The 27,372-nt window shown below is 38.4% G+C and overlaps 1 protein-coding gene across 2 annotated transcripts in view; it reads left to right on the top strand.

Moving 5' to 3' along the window:
• The first annotated feature begins 4,451 nt into the window (after positions 1-4,451).
• RNASET2 (ribonuclease T2) overlaps positions 4,452-27,372 on the top strand; it is a 48,084-nt gene continuing 25,163 nt past the window's right edge. Inside the window, exons 1-5 of one of the 2 annotated variants that reach the window (XM_069070412.1) lie at positions 4,452-4,606; positions 6,405-6,504; positions 9,083-9,143; positions 16,387-16,442; positions 25,852-25,909. In XM_069070412.1, the coding sequence (XP_068926513.1) occupies positions 6,416-6,504; positions 9,083-9,143; positions 16,387-16,442; positions 25,852-25,909 (264 nt within the window). In that variant the 5' untranslated portion in view covers positions 4,452-4,606; positions 6,405-6,415. The remainder of the gene's footprint in view (positions 4,607-6,404; positions 6,505-9,082; positions 9,144-16,386; positions 16,443-25,851; positions 25,910-27,372) is intronic. The other variant, XM_069070413.1, reaches the window with a different exon arrangement.

Raw genomic sequence — 27,372 nt, 5'->3', positions numbered from 1 at the left:
CAGTGCTTAATAAATATTTATTGACTGACTGGGAGAGATCTACTTCATAAGGACTTTATTCTTGAACTAAAGAAGATGAGCTGTGGGGCTTTGCCTAAAATTAAACAGATAGGCAGGGACAGACTGAGAACCAGAACCTCCTCCTGGTCTAATGTTCTTTCTTGCTCTACCTGGGGTTATTCAATCAAACTATTTATTAAATATTTACTAAATATTTACATATTTTCTACTAAATACTAAGTTTAGTAAATATTTACTAAATGCCAGGCACTGTGCTAAGTGCCAGGAATACAAAGAAAGGTCAAAGATGGTCCTGGCTCTGAGTCTAATGGGAGAGACATGCAAATAACTATATATAACCAAGATACATACGGTATAAGAGTAAGGACATCTCATGGGGAAGGCACTAACAGTGGGGAGATGGGAAGAGACCTACTTCAGAGAAAGTGGAATTTGAGCTGAGCCTTGAAGGAAGTCAAGGAATCAAACAGGTGGAGGTAAAGAGGGAGAGCATTCTGGGAGAGTAGGATAGCCATGAGTTAGAATCCTCTGTCTACCTTGATCCCAGAATGCACCAGCTCCTGAACACCTCTAACAGGAATGATCCCTTCCCACCAAACTCTACCCTATGTCTCATATAGCAAACTTTGGGGAAGAGTGCCAATGAGAAGGCACAGAGATGGGAGACAGGATGTTCTATGACAGAAACATCAAAAAGACCCATGGAGCTGAAACTCAGACTACCTGGAGAGGACTAAAGTATAAAAAAGACTGAAAAAAAAGGAAGACTGAGTTATGTAAAGCTTCATATGGGAAAGGAATAAGCATATACATATATATATATATATGTATATATATATATATGGTCTACTACATGCCAGGCACTGCGCTAAGTGCTTTTTACAAATATTTGATCCTTACCATAACCCTGTCTGGTAGGTGCTATTGTTACCCCCATTTTACACTTGAGGAAACTGGGGCAAAAAGAGGCTAAGTGCCTTGCCCAGGGTCATACAAGTAGTGTTAGAAGTTAGATTTATAACCTGGATCTTCCTGACTCCAGGACCAGAATTCTGTCCACGTGCCATCAACTACCACTAAGACATAGACTACTATATTTGATACTGGAGGTAATAGGGAGCCAGTAGAGTTTGTTAGGTAGGAGGGTGACATGGTCACAAGTGCACTTTAGGTAAATCACTTTGGCAGCTGAATGGAAGACAGATTGGAGCAGGGAGACAATGTGGGAGGACGACCAATTAGGAGATTATTATAATAGTACAGGTAAGAAGTTAGGAGAACCTGAACCAGAATGGTGGCTGTGAGTGGAAAGGGTATATGAGAAAAAAAATTGATTGACAAGACTTGAAAACTATTTGGATATATGGTTTGAAGGATCACAGGGTCACAGATATGGAGCTAAGAGGCCATTTAGTCTAGTCCCTGCTCTGCCTTCATTTTCCTTCATAGTCCTGATCATATGGTTAACCAATCAACCCTACACTATCAGCTATCTTTGAATCCTGTTCCCGCTTGTCATATTGCCTGTCATACCATGCCAGTACCTAACCTGAGGGCTATTTTCACCATTCACCTTCTGTATTTTGGAACATAAGCATATCTGAATACTAAAGAAAGTTATGCAAGCATGCCAACTAGATTTGCTACAAATTTATTTAATCTTTGATTGGACCCTCACTGCTGCACGGCAAATGTTTTATTCTTCCCTGATCAACTCTCTTATCACACTCTCCCTAAGAACTTTTTCCAAACTTTCCCCATTTGTTCTCAATTCCTATAACACCTTTTTAAAATTACATCTCTCTCAGCAAAACTTTCCTTCTACATAGAGGCTTTTCTTCCTGTATTCCCACACCTCAAAACCCCTATTCTTCTTCCCCCATTCTCTCCTCCTTTGTTGTAGTCTCTTGAGAACAAAGGACAAGTAACAATGACAACAAAGAAGAGACAGACCTTCTCCTAGGGAAGGCCAACCCCTTCACCTGTACTCTAGATCCCTTCTCCCATCTCAAGTTTGCTCCTCAGTCATGTCATCTCTCTCCCTGTCCTCTTTAATCTCCTTTCTCACCACCTACAAATATGCCCAGGTCTCAGTTTAGATGACGTGATTCATATATTCCTGCCTTTTATAGATAAGGTGTTTCCTTGCTAATTTTCCAATCTCTAACTTTAAGTGGAATTTTCAAAGGTACTATGTTAACCAAGTAAATTAGTGGAGGGTAATCATGGAAAGTTGCATCTGTCAGTGAGGCAGGCAACATTTATTAAGTACCTCTTGTGTTCTAGGCACTATGCTAAGCTTTGAGGAAACAATGAAACTTAAAAGATAGCCCCTCCTCTCAAGGAACACAAATTCTAATTGGGGGAGACATGCAAACATGCAAACAACTGTGTACAAAGAAGTGATGTGCAGGATAAATTGGAGATAATGAGCAGAGGGAAGGCCCAATAATTTAGGGGGATCTGGAACGGCTTCCTGTAGAAGGTGGGCTTTTAGCTGGTACTTGAAGGAAGCCAGGGAAACCAGGAGGCAGAAATGAGGAGGGAAAACATTCCAAGCATAAGGGACAGCCAGTGAAATCTCTAGATCTGGAAGATGGAATTTTTTGTTGGAGGAAGAGCAAGGCCAGTGCAATGGGATTGCAGAGTAGTGTGGTTGGGGGAGTGTTTGGTATGAGACTACAGAGGTGGTGGGGGAGGGGGGAGTTAAGAATGCCAAGTAGAGAATTTTATATTTGATCCTAAAGGTGATAGAGAGAGCCACTGGAGTTTGCAGAGTACAGGATGGTAGTAACTTGGTAATACCTGGGCTTTAGGAAGATCACTTTGACAGTTCAGTAGATGGACTGGGGTGAAGAGAGACTAATCAACAGGCTATTTCAGTAGCCTAGTATGAGGTGCTGAGTAGTCACGGTGCCATAGAGGAGAAGAGGGCATATCTGAAAGATGGTATGAAGGTAAAATTGACAGGCATTGGCAGCATATGGGGCATGAGTGAGAGTGAGGAGTCAAGGATGACACTTAGGTTGTGAGCCGGTGATTGGGAAGATGGTGATGCCTGGGACAATAAGATGAAAGTTTGGAAGAGGGAAGGGCTTGGGAAGGATAATAAGTTTCATTTTGGACTTGTTGAGTTTAAGATGTCTACAGGATAGCCTGGAAGCCAGGTGATGCATTCAATAGAGCACTGGACCTGGAGTCAGGAAGACTCCTCTTCCTGAGTTCGAATTTGACCCTCAGATAGTTACTAGCTGTGTGATCCTGGGCAAGTCACTTAACCTTGTTTGCCTCAGTTTCCTCATCATAAAATGAACTGGAGAAAGAAATGGCAAACTACTCTCATGTTTTTGCCAAGAAAACACCGAATGGGGCCATGAAGAGTCAGACAGGGCTGAAAAATGACTGAACTGAACAATGGGACATCCAACTTGAGATATTCAGTGGAGAGCTGGACATGTCAGGCTGGAAGTCAACAGAGAGGTTAGGGCTGGAGAAGTAGATTTGAGCATTTTATCAGTATGAAGATGCTAATGAATCCACTGGAGTTGATGAGATCACCAAGTGAAACAGTATAGAGAGAAAAGAAGAGGGCTCAGTACAGAGTCCTGTGGGGACACTCAGGATGCTAGCATGACTGATGAAATTTCAGCAAAGGACACTGAGAAACATGAGAAAGTAAGGTCATGAAAACTTTAAGAAAAAGCCTTCAGAAGAGGGTAATCGACAGTTTCAAAAGCTGCAGAGAAATCAAGAAAAACTGAGAAATCTATTAGATCTGGAAATTAAGAGATCTTAGTAACTTTGGAGAGAGCAGTTTCTATTGAACAATATATAAGCTGCTCCATAGGCCACCATAATTACTAACAGAAAACATGGGTAGAGGGTAGAAGAATGAAATTCCATTAACAAAGTTACAAATGGTATCAACAGGCAAATAAGGTGGAAGCATCTAAAGAGAATCCAAGAAGCTCAGATTCACACCACACACACACAAACACACACACACACACACACACACACACACACAGGCACGCAGATTTTCCATCTCCAGAGTCAGAAGGATCACCACTGAGCCTTTCCCACACCTACTCCCTTGAATCACAAGGGAGACACTGAATTTGAAGTTCCGTGGATTAAGATCCAAATCAACAAATCCAGCCCTGTGGCACCACGAACCATTATTACAGCATTGCCTAATGAAGACAAGATCTTGCAACTACTGGAAAACTTTGTATCGACTGCCTAAGGCGTAGTTGTATCTTAACCACCCAAAGGCAGCCAGAGGTTTGCGGAACATCGCTTTCCAGTAGGAGGCCAGAGTGGGTGTCGAAGAAAGATGTCTATTAAGCAAACTAGAAGAAAATCAATTGGGGAAGGATTTTTTTTTTTTTACCCCTGGGCAAAGCAGAACAGAGGAAGAAGGAGGAGCCGAAACCCCAGCTGTCATAGCCCGTCAAAATCACGTGTCCTAAATGGCTTAGGGGGCGGGCTGGAGTCTGGGTAGCCCGGGCTGTTTACGGAAACCTGGGTAGCTGGGTCCAGTGCTGCGACTGCAGGTTTCAGGCTGCGCGTCCCCCAAAGCCAGGTATGCAGGGCGTGGGGCGGGGAGGCCGGGGCTTAGGCTTGCCCCTGGTACTGTGGATGCCTAGGAGCTGCTGGAGGTCTGGGCTCCAGGAGGACGCAGGACGCCAAACCGGGCACCTGAATCGTCCCATGGCAACTGGGGTGGGATCCCATGTCCCAGCCCTCTGGAAACCCTGGGGAAGAGTCAGAGCCGGGCGCTGGCTCCTGCGGGCCCTTCTCAGCTACTCTAAAAACTTCTGCTGTGCTTGTGAAGGGCATAGTGGGGTGGAGGTGGGGGGAAGTGAGTTTGAGCTGTAACCTTTTTTAACTTTTCTTGTGTTGTTTGTCAAGACTAAAACAACGCGAACTTTGGGGGGGATAGGAACTTCTAACTATTAAGCATAGTTCGGGAGTTTGGAGTTCTTAACGGCGAGTTCGTTGTTGCTTTTGAGGGGTGGAGTATGGAGGAGGGAGCACGGAACAATAACTTCAAATTCCTGGAGGAAATCCAGGTGTGGAAACTTCCTACAACAATGAGGATTGGCAAATCTAGAAACTGGTCATTTATAGTGTTAGAAGCGCTGAGAGTTCAAGGGAACTATCACACAATTTATGTTGGGGGTGGTGGGGATGGAGGGAAGGGGACTTCAATCCCGGTCTTCCTGATTTTAAATATCCACTTTCCCAGGCTGTCTTTAGTACTCAGAAATAAAAGGTGTATTTCACTATCTCCGGAAAAAGCAGAAAGTGCTAATAAGTTTTCTTACCTGGAAAGAGCACTGGATTTTAGTCAGAAGAAATGAGCTACAATCCTTCACTTACTACTTACTAGCTATGTGATTTTGGACACGTTAAAAACTTAATGTCTTTAGCCTTCAGTAGCCTCATCATTAAAATGGAGGGGAGGAATATGTGATTCCTGATATCCCTTCCAGAGGCATAGTCTGTACTTCAAATGGAAAAGGCTAATTGTGATGCTTCTATTTAGAATTTAGCTGACTCAGCTATTTTTGGAATAATTGCATGGAAGGAACTCTGCCTTTGGAGTGAGAGTTTATATCCCAGCTCTGAATTCCTGGATCTGTATCCCAGCTCTGCTACTTCTACTTTGTGCAGTTCTTGGCTCATCTCTTCATTCATTCATTTCTTAGAAAATTGGGCTTCCCTATCTCACCGGGACTGGAAGTGCACGGTCACAGGCAGATTCCACTGCTAATGTCCTTGGGAACCTTGATCTGTTCCATTTCTTACCTGGGCCACTTTATCAAAACCTCTTTAGGCAATCTCTCCTCCCACTCTCAGGGTCTGTATTAATGTTTAAGGATACAGTGATGGGTTTAGTCCCTTGCAACCTTGTACTCCCAGTTTAAGAGATGTGGCCTGCCTCAGCCTTTCCTGCCTATGGGAATCCAGCCCTGTACCATCTCACCCAACTGCCTAATCTTTTGGGACCTTGGTTTTCTCATCCCTAAAATGAAGGGGTTTCCCTAGACCTCGGAGGTCTCTTTCAGGTCTATATTTAAGGTTCTGTGAAGTAAGGAAGACGTTGCTAAATGGATATTTGAAATAGGACCCCATTAAGTTGCTTCTCCATTTTTTAAATTAAAAAAGCGGTATTTTCATTTATCTTTTTCTGTATAGTCACTTAGACATCCTAATCCCAGTTGTTATGCTAGTGTGTTCTAAGAAGACACTTGAAAATAATACCAATGCCTTATATTTGTACCATACCCTATATTTTCCTAAGCATTTCTCATAGGTTTTGAAACTCTTAACTTTTAACATGACTAATCTTCTTACGTATCTTTTTCTTTTTTTAGGATTTAATACAATGAAGCCACAAACAACTCACATATTCGTCCTGGGTTCCTTTTGTTTAGCTTTTTATTGTTTGTGTACTGCTGACAAATTCTACAATCGGTAAGTTGTTTTCGGAAATAAAATTTCAAATCAACTTTTGAAGATAATTTAACTGTATAACTAACATTGCTGCGTGGAAAGACTTGGATTTGGAGTCAGAGGGGCTGGTTTCAAATCTTGGCTCTTCTTTATCCTGCCAGTGTGACCTGGGGCAAGTCACTTTAATTTTCTAGGCCTCAGTGCCATCATCTGAAAAATAGGAAGGGATGGTCAGCTGGGCAGTGGATTGAAATAGATGATCGATCTATAAAGTCCCTTCCAGCTCTAAATCTGTGATTCTATGCAGACACATGAGATAGTTAAGTAACAAGGCAAGTTTTTGTCCTAAGTGAAAAACACTAAAGTAATTACTATACAAACTTTAGAAGATATGCATTGCTGGTGGGAACCTTATTCATTTCTAGATTCTTTTTACTGCCGACACAAAGACCTGTTTCATCAGGTAGTTTCTTGGAAATTCTTAACTTTGAAAATTGTTGTCTCCTCTCTATATTTTCTCCCCTCTCAAAACCCCATTAAAAACAAAACGCTAAGCAAATTCATTTATGTACTTGTTACAAAAAAGATTTCTAACTTTCAAAATCCAAATTTTCTTTGAATAACTAAAAATTGGAACCCATGGAATATAATTTTATTCTAAAACAATATTTGCTAAGAAATTGGAAGGTAGATTTTGCTTCATATTTTAAGTAGTTGTTTCATTATATGTGATTTGATGTTTTTAACTTTTGAATTTCAGTTTTTCTGCAAGTAGGTTACTTCCTAATAATTCCACATTACAAAAATTTCTATGGTTTCCTTTTTCTCTCCAAATTGTTAAAAAAAAATGTGGCTCTAGGTGGCTCCAGGGTGACTTTTAAAATTTTCTTATCAATGTTAGAGTTCAGGTACTTTAGAATTTATGGTGTTTTTTTTTTTTCTCTCTCTCCCTTAGCTAGACTTCCTCTTGAATATCATTACTCAACTTCCTCATTTATTGTCATGACCTTATAGTACTTCTTTAGTGGGGGGGTGAAAGGGGAGGGAATTGGGGAGAAGTGGTTCCTCTCAGAGTTGTTTCCTTTTTTCTTCCAAATTTGTATTTGAAGATAATAACAGCTCATATACATATATATATAAAACATATACATACAGTTATTCATATATAAAGGGTATGCATATGTGTATATACACATACACAGAACAGCCCTAAAGTCTCGGTACATTTTAAGGTATTAAAGTTTTAAGGTATTAAAGCTCTGTATATTTATAGCAACTGGTGTCACAGAAGACTTGAGCTCAAATCCATCCTCAGAAACTTACTAGCTAGGTAACCCTAGGCAAGACACTCAGTCTTTGTCTACTTCATTTTCCTCTACTGTAAGATGGGAATAATAATGACAACTACCTCTCAGGGTTTTGAAGATCAAATGAAATAATACTTACAAAGTGCTTAGCACAATGCTTGGCATATAGTAGGTACTATATAAATGATTATTTCCTACCCCCTTGTTTAGTATATGTAAAATGCTTTCCTCCTAACAACACTGTGAGATAAGTAGTTTAGGCATTATTATACTTATTTTCATAATGATAATAATGACTAGTGTTTATATATCATTTACTCTATACTGGGTGCTATGCTAAGTACTTTACAATTATTGTCTCCTTTGATCCTCACAACTGCCCTGGGAGGTCGGCGCTATTATTATCCCCATTTTACAGATGAGGAAACTGAGGCAAACAGAGGTTTAGGTGATTTGACTAGGGGCATACAGCTAGTAAGTATCTGAGGCTAGATTTGAACTCAGATCTTTCTCACTCCAGGCCCAGCTCACTATCCACTGCACCACCAAGCTTAGAGATATGAAGTAATCTAGGGTTTTAAACTAGTATGCATCAGAAACAGATTTGAACTCAGACTTCTTGACTCTGTAAGACCAGGGCAGAAGCATTTCCCTTATATTTATTTTAAAGCTCTCAACTAGTTTATTCTTGTACACAGTTGGATATTACCATCAGTTCCAACCTATAATTAATTTTCTCATAACACTTTAATTGTGAATCCTACACTTACTCATAATCTAATTATTTGAACGGGCTATTTATAGAGAAACTTGAAATGAGGATAAAGACCAAATTTTAATGAAAACTCTATATAAGGCTCTAAATTTCCCAGTTTACTCCAAACTACCTTAGTTTGAGTTTTAATCCTAGTTCTACTGGTCACTGTTTCTCCATTCTTTAGCTTAAAAAAAAAAGACAATTATGATTTTTCCCTGGGATGGTGATTTTACTGTATGATCTACTACGGTCTTCATATCTGTAAGAAAGGGTTAGAGGTAGCCTTCAGAGAAAACTTGAGCATGAATAAAATGTTTGTTAAGCACCTAAAAGGGTTCAAGAAAAATGTATTTTATAAATATGAGCTATTTTAAATGTGTTTTTCATATTTCATTCCCAGCTTGCCTTAGTCACTGGTGACAAATAAGCTTTTTTTTTTTTTTGGTTTGTTTTGGTTTTTGGATGAAAGCCATCATTTGGCCTTGTGGCAGCTTTAAAAAAATTATTGAGAGATACATTCCTTATCTTTCCACAGTGGCAACCATGAGTGGACTAAGTTGTTTATGGTTCAGCACTGGCCTACAACTGTGTGCAAGGTGAGTTTTTTTGAGCAGGCGAGCAAACCTTCCTCCCCTTCCCCCCTCCCCCCAATCATCTAATAACATGTTGAAGTGTTTGTACAATTGGAATCATGGCTGGTGTGGATACAATTGGGTAGTTGGTCTTTTGGCCTCGCCTTAGTACGATCCTACTTGTCCATCACATGGAACTATTGTCTTGATACAGAATTACCTCAGGAAAGCTTTGTTCTTCCCTTCACCTGTCATCCCCATTCATCATAGGGAAAAAGGACCAAGCTATATACTCATACTTCTTCCCTCCACATTCTTTGTGGTTCAGTCTTAGTACTGCTATCTTTTCCATGAAACACTCTTTGTGAATGAAAGTGACAAGATGACCTCTCCCCATCCCCCATTCTTGTTCTTGCACCTCCATCTTTCATTCAATGAACATTTATTGGCTTTGTGTAAGTTATTGTGCTCCTTATTAGAGGCGATGTATAGATAGATTACATAAAGTCTTACCGTCATGGAGCTTTCAATCTAGCAGGGAAATTAAGACTTATACACCAAATTGGTTCAAAATAAATATGATAAATGCTACAAGAGAAGTACAGCCAAACGACTTTGAGAGTTCAGAGGTGGCATAAAATCAGCCCAGGAATGAAGGAATTAGGAAAGATTTCCTGAAGGTGAAATTTTAACCAAGTCTTGGAAGGATGGTTTGAATTTCAGTAGTAGAAATAGGAAGAAGGGTATGCATCCCATACATAGGGATCAATGTGAGGAAAAACAGAAATGGAAAACAACTGATGTTTGGGAGAGGATAAATAGTTCTGTTTGGCCGAATCATAGCATATGCAGGAGGTCAGAGGAAGATAGAGTAGATCCTTTGCTTGCCAAGTTGAGAGAACAGCATGATGTCGTGGAGAGAGCGTAGGATGTAGACTTGAAAGATTTGGGTTCAGATCCTGCCTCTTAAGTTTTACATAAGTGCTGTAAAACCTTGCACAAGTCACTTCTCCTCCTCTATCAAAAGAGCTTATTGGACTAGGTGATCTCTAAAATCAGTTCTGGTACTAAAATCCTAGACACTGAGGCCAAAACTTTATTTAGTAAGCAGTAAGGAGCCATTTTGATTATGACTGACATTTGTATGGCGCTTGCAGATTTCCAAAATAGGCTCATTTGAGTCTCATACCCATTGAGATAAGTACTGAAGACATTATCCCCATTTTACAGAAGAGAAAGCTAAGGGAACTTAAATGGCTTGCCCGTGGTTGTACAGCTGGTAAGTCTCAGAGACAGGATATGAACCCAGTTGTTCCTGACTACAGGTTCAGCACTCTGCCAACTAGCCGATGCTCTCTTTGTTGAAGATTTTTGAGTAATTCAGTGACGTGATAAAAATATACGTTCTAGGAAGACTGATGTAACAACTCTGACTAGTAGGTTGGAGTGTAGGGAGAAATGGTTTAGGAAGTTGTTTGCAGTAGTCCATGTGAGAGAGAGTTTGAGGCAGAAAGGGGGCTGGGAGTATTAGGGGGTAAAAAAGAAAGGGGAATGACCTAGATGTATATCTAGAGATAAGATCAATAGAATTTTTAATAAAGTCCAATCCAAGCAAGTCATTTATTGAAGCAAGTTTTGTGTTAGGCATTGGGGATCCAAACAATTCCAGTGACAAGGTTGTTTAGTTCATTGGTTTGTGCCAGAATCGAAGTAGGTAATACAAATGAAACTATTGTGATATTAACATTTGGCCTTAGGAGTTAGGCAGGTGACAGGCAATTATTAAGTATACCGGGCTTCTTTCACATACTCTGTATATACATATACATATGCATATGCACATATATATGTATATATATGTCTGTGTATGTGTGTGTGTGTATATATACACACACATATGTGTATTATATGTGTGTATGTATGTGTATATATATACTTTCACATACTCTGTATAGCCTCTGTTGTTCATCCTTCATTCTCTGAAGAGGACCAATGATGTCACAAGGGTGATGTCTTGACTTGCTTATAAATTGAATTTAAGTGAGGCAAAGCTAAGCATAGTTGTCAGTCTCACTCTCTCCTCTAAAGTCATCAAAGTCCAGGGGCAAGACAAAAGTCAGGATGATTGGCAATGGCCCAAGATGCACTGGATGAACTTGGCCTTTCTAAATTAAGTCCTGAGTTCTTGGGAGGATAGAAGAACAATGGTCTTGAAGGGTGTAAATGAAAGTATTCTCTTTCTCAAAAACATTACATGTTGTAATGTTTGGATCTCTTCTTTGATTCCATCACTTCCTATCTTGTACTTTATTTTATTTTTTTGATCCAAACTTGTGATTTCGCTGTACTTGGCCCATAATAGATACTTAAATGTTTGTTGATTGATTGAAGGGAACACCTGGTATAGAAATACCCTGCTAATGCAGATCACTAACTTCTCTGTAACTGTTTTAGAGGCTTGTCTAATCACACAGTTGACATTTATTAAAAGCAAGCTTTAAACTAGGCCTTCCCATCACCAAGGCCAGCTCTCTATCCACTGTGCCTTATTGCTTCTCACCTTGTTTTATACTTATCTAGATACATCTAGGGGCAGCTATATGGCACAGTGGATAGAGCACTGGACCTGGAGTCAGGAAGTCTCCTCTTCCTGAGTTCAAATCTGGCCTCAGAGACTTATTAGCTATGTGACCCTGGGCAAGTCACTTAACCCTGTTTACTTCAGTTTCCTCATCTGTAAAATGAGCTGGAGACGATAATGGCAAACCATTTCAGGATCTTTGCCAAGAAGACACCAAATGGGGTCATGAAGACTTAGACACGACTGAACAACAAATGTGCATGTTGAATTTTCCCCAGCAGACTATAAGCTCAGTTACTTCAAAGACTGTCATTTTTCATATTTTTATCCCTGGTGCCTAGCACAGTATCATCCACATGGTAAAAGATTCATAAATGTTTGTGAGGTTTTTGGTTATTAGAAGTAAAGCCTTGGAGAGTCTGCTGTGTGCTTAGTTATGCCAAGTCTTGCTTTATGTTCAGTGTAAGGCCATATGTTCAGTGAGACATTTGTCTAATGGGATGTGGGAGTTTTGTGGGCTAAGTGTAAAGATAATTAACTGAAGTGCTAGTGAGTAATAGCTTATTTGTCGTGCACCTGGGTTGTGCATTAAAGCTTTAGAAATATATGTATTTTAAAAACCAATTACAGGTAAAATCCTACTGCAAGAATACAGCTTCAAGGAAGCATTCTGTATAACAAAGCTAATTCTGTGCCCCATCCATAGCTTATTATTAATATTCTGGGTAGAACTGTTTGTTGTCTATGGATAATGCGTGGCCTTGAGCAAGTAATTTAGCTTCTTTGGACCTTGGTTTCCCCTGCTATAAAATAAAAGCATCGAACAAAACGATTTCCATGTGCCCCTCCAGCTTCAAATCCTGTGGTAACAAGTGCTTTCTGTGATTTTCAGTCTCCAAGAAAAAGCCTCTAATTTGTGGTGTTTGTATTGTAGCTGGGAAGATGAGGCAGAGCTAAACTACAGCTACATTTCTTATTAGACTTTGGTCCTGCCATCCAGTAGCAATTACCCTCAATTTCCCTCATCCCAAATCTAATAAAGGCCACCAAAAGAGAAATTACAAACTGTTGCATTAAAAAAAAGAGAGCATGGAGCTCAGGAGAAAAAAGGGAGGGGTCATGAAGCCCCTCTTCTGTCCCTACTGAGATCATAGCTCTCTACCTTTCCCCTTGTTTCACTGTGGGTAGTTGGATCATTTAATCAGGAAATATTTCTTAAGTGCCTACTATGTTCCAGGTAAAACTAAAAACAAAAGAATGCCTGCCCTCAGAAAACCTATTATTAGGGGGATCAATATGTACACATATAAGTAAATACAGACTATATATTAAGTAAATACAAAATAATTAGGAGAGGATAAGCTCTAGTAATGGGGAATCAGGAAAGCCACAAGTAGGATGCAATGCTTGAGCTGAGCTAGGGATTCCAAGACAGAGCGGTGAGGTAGGAATGCATTCCCAGTGAGGAGGCCACTATTCTATGCAAAGGCCAATCTGGCAGTACTGTGCAATGTATGAAGGGGAGTAATGTGTGTTATGTCTAGAAAGGGTATGCTAGTACTGGCTTGAGAAGAGATTTAAATATCAAATGTAGAAGTTTATATTTGATCCTGGAAATAATGAGTCACTGAAGATTATTGTGGGAGGGGGGGAGAGAAGAGAGGGTAAAATGATCAGATTTGTACTTTAGGAATAAGTGAATAGACGAGGAAAGCATTTATTAAATCTTTACACTGTGCATAAAAATAGAAAAGCAGGACAGTATCTGCTCTCAGGGAGCTCACATTCTAGATTTTTTTTTTAAAGCAGTCGGGATTAAGTAACTTGCTCAAGGTTACACAGCCAGGTGTTTCTGGGTGGGTGCTAAGTGTCTGAGCCAGGATTTGGTCCCCAGGTCATTCCGACACTAGAGCTGGTGTTCTTACTCGCTGTGCTACCTGGCCGCCCCTGAGCTCACATTCTAATAAGGGGAAAAAATACATATGGAAAGTTTCAGTTACAAGTTACTTTGGTGACTATGCAGAGTAAGGATTGGAAGAGACTAAATTCAGGGAGACTAATTAGAAGGTCATTGTAGTAATCCAGATGACAGGTAATGAGGGCCTGCAGTAAGGTGGTAGCAGTGTGAAACAAAGACTGAGAGACAGATGCAGCGATAGAACTGACTAGAATTGGCCACTAAGTGGGTATGGGTCCAGAGAAGTAAAAAGGATGTGGAGTGTTACAGGAAATGAGGAGTCAAAGATGTCCCCTAGTTGGGGAATTTGGGAGACTGGAAGGATAGTGGTGCCCTTGATAGAAAAAAGGATGTAAAGAAAATCTCTTGGCTTACCATGATTTGGGCCCAGAATTGCATAGGAAAAGGAAATTGAGCAAGATTAGGTTTGGAAAACTATGCAGCACTTTCCGTGACCCTAATTTTTTCCTTGAAATACAAACTTAATAGTTTTAATATCAATGTCCTGGTGGTGTTGTGTGTGCATGAAAAAAATAGAGTATCACTGTCTCCAAGGAGTCAGAATTACAGGTCATCCCATGGGCAATGGGAGAGACTCATGGTGGATGTAAAAAGCTTGTAGCATATTGCCAGTGACTGATCACATAAAGCAGCATGAAATGTATCATCAAAGACACATATTGACCAAAAAAGGAAATTGGCCAGTCATTCAACAATAGATAGACAGACAGTTATCATGCTGCCTTGGTTCCCATATAATGTCAAGGGAGTGAGATGAAGGCTTGTAGGACAATGAATGGACCCCTGGTAGAGGGTTTACAGGAAGGTACATAGAAGACTCATATCCCTTACTGGAATAAAGTAGACACAGAAGGGTTCTTAGAGGATATCCAGTTCAGCCCCGTTATTTTATAGCTAGGGAAACTGGGATCCACAGAAGAAAAATGACTATTCTGAGGCTCTGCAAATAAGTATTTAGATACATACACACACATACATACATATATAAATAAACACATACACATACATTTTTAAGTATATGTATTCGAATGTGTGTATGGAAGAATCTCAGACTTTAAGGCTTAAAAATGAAATAGCTGATAAAAAAAAATAACTTCCACTTAAACAAGTTCCTCTTTTTAAGATACAGCTTAGGAATCATCTTCTACACAAAGCCTTTCTTTATCTCCTTAACTACTTTGGCTACTTATTTATTTATTAACTTTATGCTGTTTATATTTTATATGTGCTTGTCTCCCCCATTAAAATTTATGCTTCTTTCAAGTAGGGATTGTTTCATTCTTTAAATACTTGTTTCTCCAGTGCGTAGTAAAGTGTCTGGCACATAGTAGGCATTAATACAACAAATATCCATAAATATTTGTTAATCAGTCAATTAGCTGAAGATTCTGTGTGTGTGTGTGTGTGTGTGTGTGTGTGTGTGTGTGTGTGTGTAAAATGTATTTGTATCTATTATCTGAATTATCCCTACAGCTGCATACTATTGTCTAATCCACAGGCTGTCTTCATCCACTGCATTTTCTTTGTGTGGGTGGTTGATCAGAACTCTTTTCAGTAATTGATGCTAGATCTCATTTAGGAAGGTCTGTAGTGTTCTGGGGCATGATGCAGTCAGTTATGTCATTCTTAAATAGGAACACCTAAAGGACCTCACCATCTAGAGGGGAATCCTCTTCAACTCTACACTGGACATCCTGTATGCCAGGAGCATACACTTTGGGCAAGCATCTGCTTTCCTATTTTATGCCCTACTCAATTTTAATTCATCAGAGGGTGAATGAACAAAATCACCTTTCAAAGAATCTCCTATGCATTTCACATGGGTGTGTTGCCTTTAAGTTGAAGTGGCATTTTGCTCTAGTGAACAGATCTCATGATCTAATGAAGTTCCATGAAGACGTAACTACAGAGTTGTTATGTTTCTAGAAATAGAGACACATGACAGTAATTCTCTTTTTTAACCTTTATTATTAGTACCAATACTATACCATTTTCTATTATTCTGACATGACTCTCATTAACTGTATCATTTAGATTCGCCTGATAACTAAACTGATTTAGATTCAATCTTTTTTCCTACTCGTGCATTTATTTTACATAGTATGGCAGAGTAATTACCTATAAGAAGTGTAAGCAGTTCTCTCAGTGTCTTGAATTCGCTATCATACTGACAAGAGAGTATAAGCAGACTATTATCTAAATTGTTACAATTCTAATTTGTAGTCTTATTTTTCAGGCTCACTGTGTTGAAATGTTATTTCTTTACCCCCAGGAATGTTGCTATATTGAATTAATTGTAACACTACAATGAGATTAAGTATTTAAGATATCTGTGTGCATATATAAATGATATATTTGAACATATTTATATGCATGTTGTAGTATGTGTAACATATTCTATACATATGTATGTGTGTGCATATATAGTGTATACACGTGTACTTTATTTGATTTTTGTCCTGAGTTTGAGGAAAAGCAAGATCGCAGAATGTATTTAGGTGCAGTTAGGTCGTACAGTGAGGAGAGCACTGACCCTGGAGTCAGGAGGACCTGAGTTCAAATTCGACCTCAGACACTTAACACTTACTAGCTGTGTGACCTTGGGCAAGTCACTTAACCCCAATTGCCCTGCCTTCCCCCCTCCAAAAAAAAAGCAAAAAAAAAAAAAAAGAAAGAATTCTTTTTTTTTTTTGTTTTTCCCTACTTAGGAAATTGAAAATGACTGCAGAGATCCCCCCGATTACTGGACAATACACGGACTGTGGTGAGAATTGTACTCAACTAACATTTAGATTTATAAATAAGCTTGGTATGACCACATGGGAACTCTAAGCCCAATATTTATGTTTGTTACTTTTGGTTAGGGTGAATATATTCAGTTTATAAATTGATTGACCTTAGTCTTTATATCTCATCACTGATTCTGTTACTTTTGGTCTAGGTTAGATTTGATGAAGTAAATGTAACATTTGAAATGTGAGTTTGGACATCTAGTCCTAGTCTTACACTGTAACTCATGAGTCATGCATCCCTGACAAGTTATTTAGGGGCTGAATCTCAGAACTATGATATATATGAGTGATGACCAAGTACAACCCTTCTATAATATCTGTAACAAGTGATAGTGTCAGGGCATATTTTCTAAGGCAGCCTGTTACATTTTGGGATAGTTCTTATTGTTAGGAAGTTGTATATATTGAACAGAAGTCTGTCTCTGTGTAGATTAAATCCATTGTTTTTTTTTCATTCTTGAAAACATTCTACTGAACCCTCTGACCTCTATGGTGGAGCAGAACAAATTCTTTTGCTTTTTTATAAGATGTCCCTTTGGGGGCCATCTCTGGTCATACTGATTTTTATCTTGCTACTGGACCCCGATGGATCTGTAGGAGAGAGTGAAGCTGGTGACTTTGGTTTTGTGTTTTAAAAAAAAAATTTAAATATAATTTTAAAAATTAATTTTTAGTTTTCAACATTCCCTTTTATAAGATTTTGAGTTCTAAGTTTTTTCCTCCTCCCCAAAACAGCATGCAGTCTGATACAGGCTATATATGTTTTATTATATTATGTTGTATTGTATTGTACATATTTCCACTTTACTCATATTGTGAAAGAAGAATCAGAATGAAAGGAAAAACCACGATAAAGAAGAAAAAAGAGAAAATAGTATGCTTCAATCTGCATTCAAATTCCATAGTTCTTTCTCTGGTTGTGGATAGCATTTTCCATCATGAGTCTTTTGGAATTTTCTTAGATCATTTCATTGCTGAGAAAATCTAAGTCTATAGGAATTGGTCATCATACAGTATTGCTATTACCGTGTACAGTGTTCTCCTGGTTCTGATCACTTTACTCAGAATCAGTTCATTTAAGTCTTTCCAGGTTTTTCTGTAATCCGCTTGCTCACCATTTCTTATGGAACAATAGTATTTCATTATATTCATATACCACAACTTGTTCAACCATTCCTCAGTTGATGGGCATCCCCTCAGTTTCCAGTTTTTTTGCCACCACAAAAAAGAGCTGTTACAAATACTTTTGGACATGTGGGTCCTTTTCACTTTTTTATGATCTCTTTGGGATACAGACCTAGTAATGGCATTGCTGGATCAAAGGGTATGCACAGTTTGTAGACCTTTGGCTATAAATTTCTCTTGAAGCTGGCGACTTTGCACAGCCTACCTCACTTAAATCCAGTTCACTTCCAAGTGAAGACATCACCTTTCGTGATGTCATTGGTCCTCTTCAAGGATGAAGGACGAGCGACAACAACAACAAGATGTCCCTTTTAAAAAATGGATAACAAAGATTGTAGCCCCTCAAAGTCATCTTTTCTCTTGGTTAAAAATCTGTATTTCAAATGATTATTGTATGGCAAAGATTTTAATTCCTCATTTCCTCTGGACATGTTGTAACCTTCAGTATTTTCCCTAAGATCCACGTAGCATTCAGAACAACGCTCCAGCTATAGACTGACCAGGCAAATACACAATTGAATTCTCATTTCCTTCTATCTTGGTTGTACTGGATTAATGTAGCCTAACAGTTCTGTGGGCAGTTAGGTTGACTGGCTGGATAGAGTGCTGGACCTAAAGTTAGGAAGACTCACGTTTATGAGTTTCCATCTGGCCTTAGACACTTACTGTCTTTGTGACCCTAGGCAAGTCCCTTAACCCTGTTTGCTTCAGTTTCTTCATCTGTAAAATAAGCTGGAGAAGGAAATGGCAAATGAGTTCAAATCTGGTCTTAGACACTTAATAGCTGTAGGACCCTGGGCAAGCTAATTTTTCATACTGATTGGTATTTTCTCTGATTTATTTATTTCACCAAATTAAATTCCTGAACTGGGATTTTATATTATGAATGTGCTTCACCCCTCTCTGGCTGAGCTATTGAGTAGGGGGGTTGGGTTGGTTCTTCATTGTCTTGCCCTGGGTCCCCTGTTTTCCTGTGCTTAACTCCACCTCTGAGGGTTAGGCAGCAATCCTACCTCGTGGATCTTTGAAGTTCAGAGCATTGTATCTTTGGGGCCTTCACTGGCATCTCAGTATACAGCATTAGGGACCCTGGAGTCCCTAGACACATGTGCTGTCTTAGTACTGCTTCTGCAGTACCCATTCTGGGGCTTTCTGACCTCCTTCAGTCTTTCTCAAGGTCCTCCACTCTTGCTGCCTCTCGACACACAGCCTTGCAGGCTGCATGCATCTCTGGCCTGTCGCTGGTCACATTGGGAGGCTAATGTCTTTGCTGGCAGTTACTTTTTCTATTGCCTTCCCACTACCCCTCCTGGTCTTCTGGCTGACTCTTTTGTGCTTTGGAGGTAGAAGAAATCACTTGCTGTAATTTCCCATTTTATTTCTTGATCATTATCCAATATGGTATAAATATCAAGTTTTTGCTGCATGGGGGTGTGCATGATCTGCCTCCTTTCAGATGGCCATGGGAAGTATTCCAGCTCTTGTTGGTTCTGTATCCATCCCCTTTCTATCTTCACAGCCATTCTATCTCAGACTTTCATTCCCTCTTTTAACTAGAGGCAGTTAAGTGGAGCAGTCCTGAATCCTGGGCCTGGAGTCAGAAAGACCCGACATTCTAGCCTCAGACACTTACTAGCTGTGTGACCCTGGGCAGGTCACTCAATCTCTGTTTGCCGCTGTTTCCTCGACTGTAATATGAGGATAATAACAGCATCTACTTCATAGGGTTGTTGTGAGAATCAAATGGCATTTAATATTTGCAAAGTACTTAGCACAGTTCCTGTTGCATAGTAGGTGGTATGTAAATGCTTATTCCCTTCCCGCTTCCCCTCTCTTTCTTGAACTATTATAATAGCTTTCTGATTGGTGTCTGGATTCTAATTTCCTTTCCAATCCATCCTCCATACAGTTCCCAAGGTGATTTTTCTAATGCATAGTTCTGACCAAGACTCCTTGTTGCATGCAGGACAAATTACAAGTTAATATACTAGACTTTTAAAACCTTCACCAGTCTGGCCCCAGCCTACTTTTGTGGACTTATTGCAGCCAAGGTGTTCAGCTTGTTGTTCCTTCTATGTGACCTTGAATCCCCTGTGGTCATGCCTTTGCAGAGGCATCTCCAGTGCCTGGCAGAGATCCTTGTAAATAAGGGATAGGGATAGAGGTTACATCCATGATTTCATTGAAATAGGACAGGAGTAGATGAGGAATCTCCCTCTATTGATGCAAGTGAGTGCCTTCTCTGCAATGTAGGTGCTTGATAAATGCTTGTGGAAGGATCAATGAATCACGAATGAACAAATATCCCATCTTCTGTCACTCGTGTTCTCCTTGAATCCTCAGAGATGATAGTTATAAATTTAGAGCTGGGAGGTACCTTCAAGGCCATCTAATCCAACCCATTCATTTTACAGTTGAGGAAACTTGAGTCTCAGAGAGGTGTAATTAATTGATTTGTCCAGAGTCATGCAGGTTAAATGACAGAGACAGTTTTTAAAGACATGACGTCTGGCTCCAAATCCCAGGGCTTCCATATCCATTGTGCCACAGTGCGTAAGTGATCATATCTACAAGTTCTTTCAGCAAATAGAATTCATTCATACCAGTATGTTTGAACCCATTTGAAAGAGCTATTACTCACCTACCTAAGACTACAATTCTACCTAAACTATGTTTTTGTTCTTCTTGCTTTAGTGTGAAGTTTAGTTTCCTTTTCAGATAACATAGTAGCAAAATAGTTTGGGAGTTGTGCTTTCCTTCCATAATTATTATATCATGAGTTTCCAACTTAATGGGTCTATCCTTTCCTTGTGCTTCTTACTCTAAACACTACTAAAGAAAAGTCTCGCATTTTCTCAGGATCTTAAGATTTAGAGTTGGAAGGAACTTTAGAGTTCTTCAGCCATTCCCCAGTTGTTGAACACTTGGGAGTTTTTCAATAAAAAATAATGCTGCTATCTTTAAACATGAAAAATATATGTTTTCTTTTTGATAATATTCTTTGAGGATATTAATCTTTAGCATTTTTCTAAGGTTTAATCCCTTCTAAGCTTTAACATTTCTGATATCATTCTTAAAGTTATATGCTACTCTTTTTCTTTCTTAGATATTTGTGCTTTCATTTTTTACTTGTATGTGCATGTGTGTGTTTTAATCTGAGTTTGTTGGATTCTCTTTATTTTTTTAAATTTTAATATTTTATTTTTTCCCAATTTCATGTAAGAAATTTTGACCTTTTTTGGGGGGAGAAGGGAAGGTGGGGAGGCAATTGGGGTGTTAGGTGACTTGTCCAGGGTCACACAGCTAGTAAGTGTCTGAAACTGGATTTGAACTCAGGTCCTCCTGATTCCAGGGCTGGTACTCTATCTACTGTGCTACCTAACTGCCCTCTTGACCTTTGCTTTTTTTTTTTTTTTTTACAATTTTGAGTTCCAAATTCTCTCCCATCCTTCCTCCCCTCTTCTGTCATTGAGAAGGAAAGCAATTTGATAAAGGTTATACTCATGCAAAACATATTTCCATATTAGTCATGTGAAAGAAAACCTTACCCCCCAAAAAAACCCCAAGAAAAATAAAGTAAAAAAAAAAAACCCAGTATGCATCAATCTTCATTTGGATTTCATCACTTTTTTCTCTGAAGTTGGTTAGCATTTTTCACTCTAGGTCCTTCAGAATTACCTTAGATTTTTATATTGCCAGGGATAGCTAAGTCATTCACAGTGGATCATTGTACAATGTTTCTGTTATTGTGTACAATATTGTCCTGGTTCTGTTTTTTGAAAGTATCTCATACTCATCATTTCTTTTTTTTTTGGAGGGCAACTGGGATTAAGTGACTTCCCAAAGTCACATGGCTATTAAGTGTGTCAAGTGTCTGAGACTGGATTTGAACTCAGGTCCTCCTGACTGCAGGACCAGTGCTTTATTCACTGTGCCACCTAACCTCCCCTCATCATTTCTTATAGCACAATAGTATTCCATAAAAATTATATGCCACAATTTGTTTATCCATTCTCCAATTTTGTGAGTGGATTCTTTTTCAGACCCATCCATCTTTTCTTGCTTATTGCTACCATTTATAATTTTGTTAGAGGATTTTCATTCTTGAGAGCTTTCTATCCATCTTACCATGTTTCCTCTTGGTAATAATGGTAGGCTACATTATGTAACACCTTGTGGTTGTAAAGTGCTTTGTACCCGTGATTTCACATGATCTTAATAGAAACACTTTTAAGAAGAAAGTGTTAGTGTTATAATCCTCATTATAACACTGAACAGAATAGGAAGCAGAAGTTACTAGAGATCAAGTCTGGTAAGTTGAGGAAGTAACATTTGAGACCAGAACTTCAGGTTCAAATTCAGTTCATTTTCTACAACATCATCTCCCTTTGACTACTCAGACCATGAGTTTATGGCTATTTTCCTTTATGGATTTGTTGAAGCTTGTTTTTCTTTATTCTAGAGTATATATCTGACCAGTCTCACCTTCTTCTGGTTATCATAAACAGTAAAATGACAGTCAGTTTTTCTTAAGTTGTATTTTTACTTTCCCTTCATTAACTAGTTCCTTTATTTCATTCACAATTATTTTTAGAAGAGCAGATCGCTTTTTTATTTCCTTTGCCTTCTGAGAAGTGAAAATGTAAGCATGCCAAGTCAAGAATTTATCAGATACTTTGTTTTTGTTGGAATGAGAATTCTACCAGATATCTAAGTTGTTATCTTCAGTCTCTACTGTATTTTGACTCTTAGTTTTATAATCTGCATTAGAGACATCACCCATTTCCTCCATCTGCAGGGTGATTTCTAGTATACTCCTACAGATATTTCACTTGTTTCCCCAGCCTTATATCCTCCCCTAAATGTTCTGTCCCTTGTTTCTTTTCTTAGGATCAATGTATTCTACACAGGGATATACCTTCTTGACTTTTTTGTGTTCCTCTATCATCCTTTTATTATAATATTTCTTTTGAATAAAAGCTGCCATTGTTCTGTTAGAGCGGTGAGTCTTCTCCCTTTCATGTGATAGTAGGATTTCCTTCCTTGCCTTAAAGTGCCAAGTTCATATTATTTATTACTCATACCATTACACAGTGCTATCTGTCTAGTTCAATCATATAACTGAAAGGGGATTCTAGAGATAAGATCATGGAATCTGGAGTTGGATGGTTTTTGTGTCATGGATACTATTTTGTATCGTGGCAGACTGAGGAAGTTAAGGATCAGGGAAGTCTCAGAATAATGTTTTTGTTTTTATTTTTAAATTAAATTTTTTTTTTGCTATTTTTTTTGGAGGGGGGAAGGTAGGGCAATTGGGGTTAAGTGACTTGCCCAAGGTCGCAGAGCTAGTTTTGTGTTAAGTGTCTAAGGCTGGATTTGAACTCAGGTCCTCCTGACTTCAGTGCCGGTGCTCCCTTCACTTCCCCACCTAGCTGCCCCAGAGTAATGTTTTTAAATGCAGAAAATAATATACCTAGGTTAACAAAGGAAACCGAAGGACATTTTATATATAAATATATTACTTTAGTGTTGTAAATTATTTATTATAAATTAATATATTGTCATTATTCCTAATATATAAAGATATTATTGATTTTCCCCTAAGTTCATGGAACCCTGAATCAATTCATGGACTCCAAGGGTCCACATTAATAAGGCATTTTGTTATAGGGAAAACTTATGAGACTCAGGAGAACAGAATTCTGCTCCTGGCTGAATTTGTGACTTTAGACAAGTCATTTAACCAATTTGGGGTTCAGTTTCTCCATTAAATGGGGAGGCTAGTTTCCATAACTTTGAATTTTCTTTTTTTAATTGTTGTTTTTTGTTTAATTTGAAAATTTTTTTTCTTTTTTTAAGCAGTTGGGTTTAAGTAACTTGCTCAAGGTTACACGGCCAGTTATTTCTGGGTGTGGTGCTAAGTGTCTGAGCCCGGATTCGATCCCCAGGTCATCCTGACACTGGAGCCGGTGCTCTTACTTGCTAAGCCACCTGGCTGCCCCTGTAATTTTAAATTTTTAAAAAGACTTTTAAACAGTATTTTATTTTCCCCAATTACATGTAAAGACAATTTTTAACATGATTAAAAATTTTTTTTGACTTCCAAATTTTCTCCCTCCCTTCTTGCCCCCTCCCAGAAACAGTAAGCAATCTGATATAGTTTATACATGTGCAATCATGCAAAACATTGTCATATTAGTCATGTTGTGAAAGAAGACACAGATCCAAAGGTGTGGAAAAAAAACACACACAAAAAAAGTACAACAATCATATGGTTTGATTTGTATTAAGACTTCATTACTTCTTTCTTTGGAGGTAAATAGCATTTTTCATCATGGGTCCTTTGGAGTTGTCTTGGATCATTGTATTGCTGAGAATAGCTAAATCATTTACAGTTTATCATAGTATAATATTTTTGTTACTCTGTACAATGTTCTACTGGTTTTTCTCACTTCACTTTGCATCGGATTACATAAGTCTTTACAAGTTTTCCTGAAATCACCTTGCTTATCATTTCTTATAGCACAATAATATTCCATTAGAATCATATATCACAACATGTTCAGCCATTTCTCAATTGATAGGCAGTCCCTCAATTTCCAATTCTCTGCCACCACAAAATGGGCTGCTATAAATATTTTTGTATAGATAGGTCAGTTTACCTTTTTTTTCTTTCCTCTTTGGTATATAGACCTAGTAGTGGTATTGCTAGATCAAAGGATATGTACAGCATAACTTCTAATTTTCTAAATGCAGTACTCTGTGATTATAACTCTATTAATAATTATAACTTTAATTATAAAGTTTCAATAAAACATACATCTCATTAGAATTTTACCTGCTACTTGGGCAAAAGTAGTACCTAGACTGATGAATGAGCAAGTGATAAAAGGTTCCATTTTTTGGTTGTTCAGTCATTTTCAGTCTTGTCTGACTCTTCATGATGCCATTTAGGGTTTTCTTGGCAAAGATATTAGAGTGTTTTGCCATTTCCTTCTCCATCTCATTTTACAGATGAGGAAACTAAGGAAAACAGAGTTAAGTAACTTGCCCAGGTTTAACAGAGTTAGTAAGTGTCTTAGGCCAGATTTGCACTCAGGAAGATGAGTCTTCCTAACTCCAGGCCCAGTACTATATACTCTGTGCCACCTAGCTGCCCCTAAAAGGTCACAAAGAAATATTAGTAATAATAAAAATAGTAATAGTTAAAGAGGCAGTATGACCTAATGAATAGAGAATGGCCTTAGATTCAGGAACACCTGGGTTCTAATGTGAGTCTGACACATACTAGCTGGGTGACCTTGGGTAAGTTATGCCAGATAACTCAAAACATTAAGTAAATTGCAAAGCAGATGCTGATTGCATTGGTTTTATGCAGTAAATTATTTACCAGGCAATCTCTGCACCAATGAAAGCATAAATCTGGTTAAGATTAATTATAACTGCTGCATCCTGTATTTATATAGCACTTGGAGACTGGCAAAGCATTTTACGTGCATCATTTCTGTTTTGTGAGAATCCTACAATGTCAAATCTCTTGTTGACAGCAAAGGGAATTATAATCTTTTTCCTTGTCATCAAAACAATTTTTGACCAAACTGACCTTTTCAAGCTCACGCAGGACTTTTTGAAATGTAGTCCCTGAAAAAATGTCAGTGATAAACTAAGTAAATAAGTAGAGAAGGAAAAGGAATTGGTATAATCAGGAACTGTCACAGAACTGGAAGATTTGAAAGGGTTGAATATTAGAGGAAAAGAATTCTTTATATAACCAGGCAGTGAAAGAGGGAGGGTGCAATGGGCTTAGCTGGCTCACTTCACCAGAAGAACCTTTTCTCATTAATCCACTTGCAGGATAAGACTCTTAATGTTTTAGTAAAACTTTTGCAATTTTAAAAAGAAACTCCAATCATGATTGTGTTAGTGGTTCCCTTGCTAAATTGAATTTGAGTGTTTGGTGTCAGATTGTTTCTGTGGGCAGCATTAATAATTCCAAATTGATGCTATTTGACTATTGTTCATTGGAAAGCTTAATGGAAAGAGCACCCTCTTCATGAAGCTACCTAATGAAAGAAAGAAGATTGATTGCAACTTTTCTAATATAATGTAGAAAGGATAAACTGTTAGCCATAGGTCCCAAGGAAAACCATCCCAAGATTCATTTCTATTTTTTATTTTTATTTTTTTTATTTCTAGGCCTGACAAAGCTGGAGAGTGTAATCGATCATGGCACTTTAATTTAGATGAGATCAAGGTATTGCTTTTTATTTTTCCAGGTGTTGCTTTTTAATTTATCTAATGAAAGTCAGTGCTAAATTGTGGTCTGACTAGAATAGTCTTATCTGTGTTATTAGCAGTGTTCTTGGAATTAAATTTTCTGATTGAGTTTTAGCTATCATGATATACTAGCCAGGATTGAACCCTACAGATTTTATAGAATACTTTTATTGATTAAATATGTATGGGAAAAAAATCTTCCTTATTGCTAGCTATTTGACCTATAGAAATCACTTCACCTTTCTGGGCCTCAATTTCCTTATCTGTCAAATAAGAGTAATGGCCTAATGCCCTTCTAGCTTTATCTGTGGCATTATAACACTACCAAGATAACAACCCCTTTCCTGAATTTCTTTATCATTTAGATGTGTTCATTTGAAGTGCATTGAATTTGACTGACATGTATCTGTACATATTTGTTGATTGCTTTTTGTTAATAGGTTTTCTTTCTGTAACTAGCTTATATATCCCATCAGGTCAGGAGGAGTAGCTTCTGTTTCTTTTCTATCCTCTTCACAACGCACCTGTACTCATTCATTCTGGTGTCATTGACCCTCAAGGGGTATGCTTCTCTGAGGAGCTGGCCCTAATGCAGTAGTTCTTAATTACTTTACTTCCAAAGCTACTTCAGTGGGGGGAAGCCCCATAAACCATCTTATCAAAATTATTCCCATTTGCCACCTAAAGATAATTAATATTCATGGGAAGAATGTCCCTACTTTTGATGGTAAATGAGAAATATCAGAAGTAAATCATTAGTAACTTCCATAATACTTATAAGGGGCAAGGGGACCTTTGTTGGAGTGGCAGGAATACAAGACAAAAGTCACTTTCTCCACCAGTGTGCATCCTTGAAACTTATTGAACCGTCAAGGTAACTTGTATGTCCCTAGGTGTTAACTATTTGGGGATAAAGGAAATGAAAAAGAAATTAGGTCCTCATGCTTATCTGCATTCTCAGAGAGACTCAGTGGAAACTGTGTATGTTGAGGGAGGGTACACGTAGCATACAACCCAGAATGGGGAAAATGTGAAAGGACTTTATCCTAGGACAGGGGTCCTTTCTGGGAGGTGGTAAGCAAACGACCTGGCTAATTGCTCTTCTGTGTTATCAGCTGGTTGTGGTGTAAACCTGACAAACAAGCTGAAAATGTGCTGAAGAACAATGGCTTGGCTTGGTTAATCTCATGCTTTTAAATTTGAGGGTTGCTTTCTTCCTACATGATGCTAGTATTGGCATCTTTCTCTCAATTGAACTGTTTTGACATTTAGACAAAACCTTAGAGTAGTGTATCTGTTTTTTTTTTTTAATTATGTAGGTTAAGTTTTCATCATTCACTTTTGTAAGATTTTGAGTTTGAAAATTATCCCCCCTCCTTTCCCGTGCAATCTATTGAATCTACATTAATCATGTTGTAAAGAAGAATTGAAACCAAAGGC

Source organism: Petaurus breviceps, unplaced genomic scaffold (genome assembly GCF_028583685.1).
Source record: "Petaurus breviceps papuanus isolate PSGF00001 unplaced genomic scaffold, PetGlider_PUasm1.0 90808, whole genome shotgun sequence".
Taxonomy (NCBI): domain Eukaryota; kingdom Metazoa; phylum Chordata; class Mammalia; order Diprotodontia; family Petauridae; genus Petaurus; species Petaurus breviceps.
This window is presented reverse-complemented; position numbering and strand designations above follow the sequence as displayed.